Genomic DNA, 12,279 nt, shown 5'->3' with positions numbered 1-12,279 from the left:
TAGAGTGTTATTTTAAATTAAGAATTTACTGATTTTGCTAGGTATACGCTTTAATTTAAAATAATTAAAATAATTTTCGTTTAAAAACGTTAGTGTCGTTTTGTCTCAGTAAGAAGAAGCAAAAATCAATTTCAATGAAAAAGTTGTCAAGCCTACTCGAAAAAGAAACCAATTACCCACTTTTTTGGAATAAATGGCTTTATTGATATTGTGAACGTAAGTGGTGCCCAATTTTGAAGTTTCTTATATTGAAAGTTCAAATCACCCTGTTTATAGCAGTTTTCATTATTTTACGATCTCAGTAAAGTTTCGAGAAAAAGATTTTGGGGTTGAGATCGTTAAACGTCGCTTGATAACTTAGGCTGATGGTAGTGCCTTGGGTATTAGCCTAGCTGATTTTTATTATTATTATTATTTATTTATTTAATTATGATCGTCATTTGAGGTACTAGTTATGTACGGGGTCCTAAGAAACCCAAGCTGGTCCTATAAGATGTGTTTTCTTTTTTTTAACCGTAATATAGGATTTAAACTAGGTTAATAATAGGCAAGAGTATACAATCTGTGGAAATCTTCTTATCCGATAAAAAAGAGAAATATGTTGTAGGAGAAGAAGAAAACGGTTTAAAATAGAATCAACTTAGCATTTCTACCATTGAATAAATTAATAAAATAGTAAGATGCTTTAGTTACTGAAACATGTTTCCCTATGATTAAGAAAAGGGTTTGGGAAGAATAATTGTACTGGGCCTAATTTTTAAATTTCCTCTCTTAAATTTAGAGCCAAGATACTTAATGAACGAAATCCGCGTGGTTCCCAACACATCACTGGTTTCAAGATATGGGCCTCAATGTATACTTTTCTCGTTGTGTACATATAATTAAGCTTTTGTTTTTTGATATGTGAAAAAATACAAAGACACCGTTCTCGTCGCCACTTTTTCGGATAACAAGACACTGCTCGTTCAAGCACTAAGTACGAATGATTCTTTCGGGACGCGCTTACATTATAACTTCTAAAACAGGGATTGACACTATTGAAGCAATGGCAGTGTGTCCCCTAAAAATATTTTTTTGACTCTATTAAAGCAAATGTATAAATAAAATGACAATAAAATAAGTATAAAATTCAGTTCAAAGGCGAAATCCCTTAAAAATTCGTTAGCCATGGCACACTTGGCACATGCTCGTGGATATGTATTAAGAGAACCTCCATAAATATTTCATGAAATAAAAGTATGTTAGTAAAGATTATGAATGTAAACATTAATTAACCTTAAACATTTAAAGCTACAGACTAAATTATACTAACATTTTATAAAAAAAGTACGGTTGTAATCTTGACAGTGATTACCCTCTGGGATTTAGTATTCCAATGGTTTAATTTAAGTTCGGTTAGTTCAAAAAAAATTATTTTTCAAATGCAGATTAAATTATTTCATTAAATATTATCAACTTTCTTTAAAAAGGCATATTAAAAACAACAAAAACCAAATATTTAGCCAATGTTTCATCAATATAATTATTCCTATCTTTTATCTAAGTTAAACTTGAGTAAATAAAATATTATTTAAATTAATTTTTCAATATTTAATTGATGATTTTTTCTTTAAGTTTTAGTTTAAAAAAATTTAAATGACTCGATGGTTATTAAATATAGTGCTTCTAACCGAACTCGTTTACTCTTAGATACAACAGATAAACTGCAAATTATTGAATCCGATCAGTTAGCAGATTTTCGAATTTTCATATCAATCTACAGATAACAGTGCCTATCTGAACATATTTTACGTCACTCTTTTGGTATCTGTTTTTTAATTTGTGTCTGTTATCCACGATAGCCACAGTTGATCAGTTCGTTAAGCTTTGCTTATTTAATTTTTAAAAATATCCAATTGACAAAAATAAACAAATAAAAAACATAATTATAACTCTTATCTTAATTGGTAGACAGATATTGGCACGCGTATCTGTTTTATTATCTAAATTTAAAAATCTGCAACTGTTCAGATAGATATTACAAATAAAGAAATAAGATCATACCTGATCAGATAAACTAAGGGGAAGATAAGCGGATATATCTGTTGCGAGAAATAAATAACAAATTGCCATTTTCAGATAGAAATTAGAAGCACTAATTATATAAATACATCCTAAACCAAAGAAAATTTTAGAACATTTACTCAAATTTATCATAAATTTAGGACAATTATAAAAATAATTACATGTAAAGAATAAAGTAAGAACTTTTAATTTATTTATATTTACGAAAAACTATAACACTAACACAAACTCAATAAAGTAAAATTTACATTTATTGGAACGAATTTACCAAAGAGTAAAATCTATATACAACACATAAATATGAGAAATTAATGGAATATCATTAATTGATGGCGCTTGTACATTTATAATATAAAATTTAAAATTTAAGAGACTACTGTCTGTACAATAAAAGTTTTTATTTAAAGACTGTATGACTAGTTTCGTTGAAGCTCCCGAACGGGAACAAAACTAGTCGTCCAGTTTTTAAATAAAATCTTTTATTTTACAGACAGTGGTCTCTTTCATTTTAAATTGTATATCAACATATATTATACTTACTATACGATTCAGCCATTTTAGATCTTTAACTGACAACTAATTTACATCAGATATTAAAACCAAATGAACCATAAATTTACACATACGTACCCAAATTAACCACACATTCATGACATTTAATACCCAATAACATAAATTTTCAACATATACACAACTTAAATAAACGTATAGTAACGAACTTGATTCAGCTCAAAATAAAAATGACACAAAATTTGTAAAGTTTAAAAAAAAATACCGTGAACTGTTTGAAAATTAACATCTACTTAATCCAGTTAACAAAAATGTATGAAGATCGTATCACACCTTAATGTCTAACGAAAGCGAATAAAACGGTACTTACAGTATTCTCTTCCAAAGACGCACTACACTGAGTATTATAACAACGATAATTTAATTCAAGTCACATTTTAAGTTAATTGATTGTTCATCATCAAAAATAAGTCCGAAAATCGCCGTTATCACGAACAAACGATACTTGACTCAAAACACTACGGTTTTACACGTTCCATTAAAAATTCAGAAGTTTCAGCTTGCGTGGTGTACTAATGGGTTAATGTTGTTTGACAAGGATCATAAGTTTATATGCTGCATAAATTTTGAGACAGAATGTGAGTAGTGGAAATCGCTTTATTTACTATAGCCTTCTTGAGAGCACATAAGTCTACCTTTGTACATTAGGGCTAAGTAGTTTTATTTGTACCTACTAATTTATATCATGTTGGCAGCTTTAATCCATTATTCCCAGAGGTAAATAATTTAAGATAGAAAAATTCCGATAAAGCAAAACCATAAGTTAATGATACCTCTAAGTACACAAATGGCTATGCTGCCTATGGCGGAAATGCTTGTCCAAATCGACCTATGTATCTCCGTACTGCGTATCAAAGTAGCCTTAACATACACTTGGAACTGCCGAAGCTTACGTTTCTTTAATCCTGTTTGGTGCAAGGCTAGCTTGAACTTCCCCAAAAGAGGTAAATTTCGATATTCCCTTAGAAAATTCGTTCCCCCCGCAGAGGCAGAAAAACGTTTTTTTTTGCTATTGGTTTATTTCTCTCATGTGACTGAAATTATAACGAATGAACTCTATCCCTCTCCCTCTCCCCCTCCACCCCGCTAAGGCACCCCCACTAAGGTACGACTAGTAAAAGTAGCCCCTCCCAATATAGTTTCATTCTCGACCGCACAGCGGCGCTGGGTCAGAGATATTTTTCAAATCTTTCATTTTCGCGGAAATCGGAGGGACAAGATTTGACATCACATTTTCTGGACAAAGATTCCTCCTTGAAAGGGCTTATTTGTGTACTTAGAGGTATCATTAACTTATGGCAAAACGTATAATAATAGTAAATCTATGATCTCGGCTAAAATACGTTACGTCTGGTTTTTAACGTCAATAGCGGCAATCATCGCTTGCTTACGTTAAACCTGGTGGCCTCATTTTGTACTTTCTACCCACATCTTTTATTTTTTAAACAAATCACTTGCATTTTATAAAAAATAATCCATTAATTATAAATTTTTTCGATTACTTTATTTTCGGTGGATATTATATTTTTGATTTTTGCCCGAGTTTTATTATTTGCTTAAAATAAAAGATTTTCATAAAAAAGCTTCGCATTATTATAAATGTGTTTTTTTATTTTGCTCTTGTAAAAATGGGTAATTATAGGGCCTCGATTTTAAAACTGTCGATAACTATTGGTTTATTTTTCTTATACTCTAGTATGATTTTTATGTAGGGGTTAGATTTAAAGCAGATTTTAAAAGGCAGTTTTTTTATAATAATAATAATCAGCTAGGTTAATCACCAATGCACATCCTTAGGCCCCAGTCATCTAGCGTATAATATTGCCTTTAAACAGGTGCCCGGGTTTCAAAGCGTAAGAGGGTGGTGGCAAGCCCTACATGCCACCCGAGCCGATAGCTACTTCACTACTTATTGACGTTAACCTCTACAAGTTTTTTTAAAGGGAAAACCCCTTAAACAAGTGAGGGGATAACTTGAAAAATCAGCGCAGACAGGTATTTCCGAGTTTTCATCCAGTGCCACAAGCTGGAATCAAACCCGGCTCCTCTTTCTGCGAGGCGAAAGCGCTAACCACTTCGGCACCCCACTATAAACAATAGAACAATAGTTTATTATGTGTTACACCTTATGCCTCGAGCTGCGATAGAACCCAGTACCTCTTGCTGCGAAAGCGCTAACCACTCCGCCACCTCACATTAAACAAAAGAATAGTAGTTCGTTATGTGTAACAAAGAAAAAATGGCAAGCATAAATGGAATCCTAGCCATATTTCATTTCAAACAACGCATTGCGTCTTCGTCTACTGGTATGACTCAAGCACTTAAATAACCAATTAATCTGATGCCCAGCGCTCTGCTGCAAGCTGACGGTAAGAAAACGTTTAAAAATTGTCCTTTCATCTAAACACTTTGCTCAAATCTAAGATTCCGGTGTTTTTTTGCGTATGGGTCCTTATTTATTGTCATTTATTTGAATGTTGGTGGTCACATTTCTGAAACTCAAGTAAGCTGGTTTCTGGCAACGTCACTTCGTTTATCTTGTCACACTTTTTCGACAAGCCTTATCTGAAATTGTAAAATGATCTGTTTCGAAATCTCAATAATTTAATCCTAATTGAATCATTTATTTTCCACGTACATTATATCAATATAATATCGATTTATTTTTAAATATCTTAAGTCTTTCTCCGATTTTTGAGAAAGATTCAACATACTGCATGATGTAAAATAATCTTCAAAATCTGAATTTATTTTAAAAATCCTTGTTTTCGGGATATTACATCTACCCCATATTTGTTTTAAAAGAATGTAAGAGGATATTTAAAACAAACATAGTTTTTGATGGAAAAGAACGCCTCCGCTTGCTTCAATCGCGTCCGAACATGTCCGTTTTCAAATGATATTAAAAGAAAGTTTCGTTTCAGCAAAATTAATTTCTCCATTGAAACCCATTCTAGACAAAGTTCATTAAAATATCGTATTTAACAAATTCAGTCCAACAACTTATTTGACCAGGACAGAGTAAGACTAATTTTAATTTTTTTTAATTCCGATTTTAAATTTTAAATTATTTTATAAACATTATAAAAACATTAAACAGAAAAGAAAAATAAATGATTTATGATGAGAGTATCATGAACTCTGATGATAACAGCTTTGTCTAATACTCATTTGACACCATTAGGGTAAAAGCTATAAAACCGAAGGGGCTAATTAAATCACAAATTAAGTCCGATAAAGAGACAAATTTAAAACCTTTGAAGGTTTTTCCTGAACCTTAACAAGTATTTTGGGCTGTCGCTAAGTTTGCTTAAAATGGGATAATAGGTAATTTTTGGGACTTTGAAAGGCTTACTATAATACCTTAATGGGCTCTTAGCCGAGCTTCTTCGGGTATATTACATATATAGGGTGGAAGCTTCAGCCGTGGTCCAGCCTTGGTACTTCTCCTCCTACACCAAAGTGCTGCGGGTAGCACACTTCTACAGGCGCTGGTAAGTCAAAAATAGACCAATGGGAGAATAATTTTTTAAAACAAAGATGTATCTTTTATTTTATTTAAGAAAATTTATAAATAATTCAATGGTTTGGAAATTTTTAATCGGTAGGCTGTAGTTAAAACCTTATAACTAGATATGTATATAGCATACTCTTAATGTTATTATCTATAACGACTAGAGTCATTATATTTTGTTATTGTTTTATAACATGAAACTCGTTTTAGATAAAATAACCTATATTCATAGACAAGAGTAGAGTTTGCTTAAAAAATCGTCCTTTTTTGCCGTTCTCTCTTTACTGTCAAGATTGTTTAAACGTGAAACCTTCAAAAATACTAATTAAAACTATTTTTAAATTCAAATACGTATTTAAATCTGCAATTTTTTTCTACAAAATAATTATAGAATAATAGATCCATTTCATAAAATTCTTTAGAGATCTAACGGGTTGAAAAATTAATTAATTTTAAGCCTTTGTGTTTTGAAATTTTTCTTTTACACATTTTTAAAACTGCATTAAATGAATATCTAATGAAAAGCCAATGTTTTAGAATTAAATTTATCTGCAAAAAGATAATTATTGATTTGGTGAGTTGCGTTTGTTGATGGCGCTATATCGTAGCTGACGGTCACACCGATCAAATTTCTTTCTAAAATCGGTTCTAGTTCAACTTCTAACATGCCTTTTTATTTAGACATATTTTCATAAATATCTTTTGAATTTAAATGTGTTGTCTAAAATTTTATAATTTCAATTAAATATATAACATTCATTATATAATCGAGTAGAACAATAATTCATGGTGAATAGCTTGAGTTTTTTTAAGTTACAGCCAACCTAATTAATTCTTAGATTTTTGTAAGAAGATACATGTTGTTTGAGAATTTGTCTCAATAGATACTTTATGCCATTTTCCTTGAATAAAATAAAATGCCTAGACAAAGATACTGAAATTAAATTTAATTTATTTCACCCAATAGACAATTATGTTAAAAACTTATAAAACATATTGTCGAAACATAACTTAAGTATCAAAACATTGCATTTATAAAAAATAAAAAAATCTAAAAACTTTAATCAGGATCAAATTATAGTTAAAAAAGATAATAAAATAATTTTTATAATATTCGTTTTAACGCAATTATATGTTAACCAATTTAATCAAGCTTTTATGTTAACAAAATGTCGCCCTATTTTACTTTGACGGTAGCGTAGCAACAGTGATGTGCTGCACCAGGGCCCAGGGCGCGAAGGACTGGACTCGAGTCGATCAAATGTTTTTATTTGTAGATTATTTGAATTTCATTTTGCTAATCGTATATCTGGTATTCGTAATGGTATATTTTGTAGTATCAGTGTTATTAATATAGCTGTCGAGCTTTTTTAGAAGGTAGTGATGTGACAGGGTGTCACATCACTACCTTCTAAAAAAAGCTCGACAGCTATGGTCTTCATGGAAATTTGTTAGAATAGGTTCGTGATTATTTGAACCAGCGCAAAAACGTCATCATATGTAATGGAGTCGTCACTGACGCAACATATCCGGTCACTTGTGGAGTCCCGCAGGGGTCCTCACTCGGGCCGCTACTATTCAATATGTACATCTACGACCTTCAATTTAGTTTAAATTATTCGGAGCTCTATCAGTTTGCTGATTATAATAAAGTTTGTCGAGTTATAAGGGATGTAGGTGATTGTGACTCTCTACAAAGTGACTTAAATATAATTAATTCCTGGTGTAAACAAAATAATTTACCAATTAATCCCACAAAATCAGTAGTCGTTTCTTTTTCTAGAAAAACCAATGTCATTCGGTATAATTATAGAATTAATAATGATGAAATCGCTCGAAAAAGTAGCACTAGAGATTTAGGGGTCATTTTTGACAAAAACCTAAATTTCCGGGAACAAATACAGAACATGGTTAGCTCCTGTAAACGTTTATTAGGAGTTATTCTTAATCTTAGCAAAAACATTAAATCTAGTAAACATTTTATTTTATTATATATAAGCTTAATTCGTTCCAAAGCTATGTACGGGTCATTAACCTGGGGAGGTTGCAGTAATTATCTGTTACTAAACATAGAAAAAATTCAACGTAAATTTGTAGATCAACTATATTATTTCTTTCTTCGAAAACACTGCAGATATAATTACAAAAATATACTTAAAGACATTGGATTAAATACCCTTTCCAAAGTTCGTGAGCAAACTGAGATAATATTTATGTTTAAACTAACAAATAACATTTCACTATGCTCAAATCTTTTACCCTATATCAATCTATGTGTGCCTAATTATAAAATAAGAAATTTTAATTTGTATAAAACCGAAAAAGCCAATTAAATCCAATTAATAGAGTACTAAACTCTGTAAATAAATTTAGGGGCAAAATTGATATTTATAATTGCAGAATTGCCCATTTAAAACAAATAGAATATTAAACCTCTCATTTATATGCTCAAAATTGTTTTAATTGTTTTGAAATTTTTATTTTTTTCTTTTCTTCCACAAGTAACATGTATAATATTTTAAACTACATATTTTTGGAAATCGTTAAACTTTTCTAATTTCATGTACTTAGTTCAAACTGTGTGTTAACTTGCTGATACAACCCTGTATTGTTTTAATGCACATTAAACCACTTTTTCATTTCATTTCATTTCATAAAGTATTAGAAATTCTATGGCTAGTATTCTATAAAAAATGCCGACATCTAACTTTTCTGGAATATAGTAATGCTCAAACAACATTTTCCAAATAGTAGTGCCGTGTTGCTTTCCCTACAAAAAGCGAGGAATATCTAGACAGTAAGGTTGTTTGATAATATTTTGGGATTAAGCTACTCATGAACAAAAGACTGAGTAAGTGAGTTTTCAAGCTGTTGTTTAAATTAAATTTATATTTGATAAAAATGTTTGATTTTATTGGGCCCAAACGGAACAATTACACCACAGCCCAAAATTTCACGCTACAGCCCTGAATTCAGATAAAACTAGCTCATTCATAAATTTTAATGACAATTGTACCTTGTTTAAACATGGAAATGTTTCCATCAATCTATTGTAATATAAAGACAATCCCCAAAATGGCCAATTAATTACTTTTAAACCACTTCCATAATTGAATTATTTCCAAATATTACAAACGGAGAGTTGTAACTTGTCAATTTGGTCAATATTTATATTTCGAAAAATAAGGAAGTTAAGATGATTTTTAGTGTTGCTTCCAATCCCCATCATGATGAAAAATTATTCACCTTAAATATCTTACCTTCCTGGTATTTCATTCATTTCATCAAAATTATGTCTTCCGACGTGATTTAAGCATATGCTGTCTTTTAACCTCACTCGTTTCGAGGGAAAATTCGACCTTTATCGCCGTGGATCGACTCAACATAGTCATTATTAAAGCGTTACTTGCACGATATTTAGAAACTCCAAGTTGACACTTTCTAAACTAGCATTAAGGTATAAGAAAGTAAATTTGGACCTAGTTTGATTAAACAAAATGCGATATAATTAAAAATAATTAATGAAAAAGCTGGCTTTTGGAAATAGGTCGTAAGGAGTGGTTAAAAATGACGTAACGATTATCCGTTGCTGTGATTCAATTACTAAGACTACTTCTGAGCCCAATAAAAATCCTGGATTGTAATCAAGTGATTTACTCTAACTGTCTAACATCCAGTTAAGCCTAGGATACAATTTTCGGTAGATTTACTTGATAAGTATGAGTGATTCGAGCGAGGAATCAATTTATTACTCGGATTTTGATTCTGAAAGCGCGTCATCAGTCACTGATGAATCTGGTTCAGAAAATTCAATAGATTTTGAAGGTGAAATAGGCTTAGGTACAGAAAATGTTGGTCAAATTCATGGTATTTTGCCCTACCAATTTGAGCTTTGGCCCTTACTGATGAGGAATCAGAAAATGAAAATCAAGAGGTAGAGGATCCCTTAAATGAACGTTTACAAAATAATGATTGGTACGTAGAAATCTGACTATAAATATTATTAGTTGACATAAGTTTAATACTGTTGTCATTCCAATCATAGGTGTGTTTGTGTGAATTGCACCCCTATGCCTCTTGCTGTAGAATGTTGCTGCTGCCAAGAGCCAGAAGAGATAAGTTCAAAAATAGAAGATCTATGCATAACCCAACATTGTGAATTTCATCATGTTTGCACAAGCATTCCGATGCTGAATTTAGCATACCAAGAGTTTCACAACCCCGAACCTGGAGTTATGATAAGGCAACCAGCTGAAGGCTTGATTCATAAGTAAGTTTTAAACCCACCCGATTCAGAGTCCCCGAAAAGATATTATTTTAGTTATAACAGGGTGATACGTTATTAGTTTTGTGATATTATTTGTAAACTTACTTCTTTTTTTTAACCATGGAGGTGGTGCTAAAAATATTTTACCTAAGTATATAAAATGATTTTTTTTCCAGGACTTACAGATACTTGGCTTATCGGAGGTTTATTAGATGGTGTTTTTGGGTGATACCGCATCAGCGTTTCCCAATTCCCAGTTGCGTGGTGAGAAAAATTAGACAGGCATTTCCTTCCGATGACATTTGTGGTTTCCGGCCTTACATACTGAGGCCCAGAAATTAATTAGTACCCAGTGCGTATTTCTTTCCTCACAGCGAAAGATTTTTTTTGCCATCCTCACTTAACTAATCACAAAATATTATAACTTTTTTCCTCCCCTCTCACTTATTTTCACCCTTTATATGCATTTCACATAATAATAATTTGACAAACTAGTTTTTTCATGCCATCCCTTTAAGAGGGTGTTTATATTTTCCATGTTTAGAGCGTTTCAAATAGTGTAAAATAAAGAAATATTTTGCCAAAATTTTAAGTTTTTTATTGATGTCCTAGCTTTATGATTTAAATATTATTCAAATGAAAACCTTCGGCTTAAGGCATATGAAGTTAGTGCCTCTTCCTTGGTGGGGTGAGGATACTCAGAGCACATTGATTTTGGGGCTACACCCAGAACAGGTTCTGTCTTTTTTAAACCAGTTTCATATGTCTCTTCACTCTATTCTACCGAATTTGACATAATTTTACTGACATAATCTACCACAACAAATAGATAATTTTTAGAAATTTTAGATGATGATACATTAGGAAAATTATTCTTACCATAAGTAGACGCTTCCATTATTGGCCGTAGAGAGTATTCACCTTTCTTGAATTTTGGGAAAAATATATTCCACCGCCTTGTTCCATTGACAGTTGTAGCTTGCATTTTAGATGAGTTCTCATTAAAATGCAAAGCAGCCAATAGTAATCTGAAGATAAATGTTTTAATTAGTACACGCAGAAGCCTATAATAAGCCCCTGGAAGGTTTGAGAAAATGATATCACTGCATAAATCCAGTGGCGTAACGACAGATCTTGGACCCCCTGCTGGCAGGTTAGTAATGTCCCTAGTAATCTTTAGCTCTGGAAACATTTACACAAATTATTCCCTCCCACAGTAAATTGAAATGAAAAGGGCCCCCTAAGCTGTCGCGGGGTCGAATCCCCTTATTTTTATCGAATACCGAAACAAATAATAGTTTTCAAACCAAATACCGAATAGTTAGGCTTTAAGCCAATATTACCTTATATTTTACATATTTTATTGTTATAATTCATCACAAACTCTTCCACCAAAATAGACTTTATGGATATGCAATGGTACATACCTGCTCATCATTCCAAAATACGAGTAGTGCGTATATTTTGGTGCAAACTGAATGACAACTGCATGAAACGCTTCTACTGAGGAAGTCTGGCAGGCTGATGAAACTTGTGCCACATCTTTAGATAGCTTCAGAACTAGTTTTTCCAAAGCCATGTAAGGGTTAGAATCTGAAAAAATATATATAAATTACCCAAAAAATAATAAAATATGAAAAAGAAAACCAACTTGGAATAAGCCATCTTTTGCGACGTTCATTATCTAAAGAACCGTGCTCACAAGCTTTGTAGGGACCACTGTGACCCTCATGTTTATTTATAACATGGTTCAGTAAGGATTCCCACTTCGCTGCCATCAACTGACCATTAGCATCAGAAGTTGCAGCGAGTCAATACAAATGATTTTGTACACTTTTGCTTCAAGCCAACAATACTTCCATGT

At 31.8% G+C, this 12,279-nt stretch overlaps 1 protein-coding gene across 1 annotated transcript; it reads left to right on the top strand.

Annotated features, from left to right (window-relative positions):
- Positions 1-9,867: 9,867 nt before the first annotated feature.
- LOC149931582 (uncharacterized) lies at positions 9,868-10,757 on the top strand. The gene is made up of 4 exons (XM_090157999.1): positions 9,868-9,988; positions 10,039-10,123; positions 10,194-10,418; positions 10,592-10,757. The coding sequence occupies exons 1-4, from the start codon at positions 9,868-9,870 to the stop codon at positions 10,755-10,757; spliced, it is 597 nt and encodes a 198-aa protein (XP_090014125.1).
- Positions 10,758-12,279: the final 1,522 nt, after the last annotated feature.

Source organism: Leiobunum rupestre, chromosome 9 (assembly GCF_980474605.1).
Source record: "Leiobunum rupestre chromosome 9, qqLeiRupe1.1.hap1, whole genome shotgun sequence".
Classification (NCBI taxonomy): Eukaryota; Metazoa; Arthropoda; class Arachnida; order Opiliones; family Sclerosomatidae; genus Leiobunum; species Leiobunum rupestre.
The sequence above is the reverse complement of the archived record's forward strand: the minus strand, read 5'-3'. Positions and strand labels throughout refer to the sequence as shown.

What these genes read in the sequence shown, in the direction of transcription:
- LOC149931582 (XM_090157999.1), top strand. Translation starts at nt 9,868, where the DNA reads ATGAGTGATTCGAGCGAGGAATCAATTTATTACTCGGATTTTGATTCT. An exon ending in CGTTTACAAAATAATGATTG is followed by an intron (nt 10,124 to 10,193) that starts GTACGTAGAAAT and finishes TTCCAATCATAG; the next exon opens with GTGTGTTTGTGTGAATTGCA. An exon ending in GCTGAAGGCTTGATTCATAA is followed by an intron (nt 10,419 to 10,591) that starts GTAAGTTTTAAA and finishes TTTTTTTTCCAG; the next exon opens with GACTTACAGATACTTGGCTT.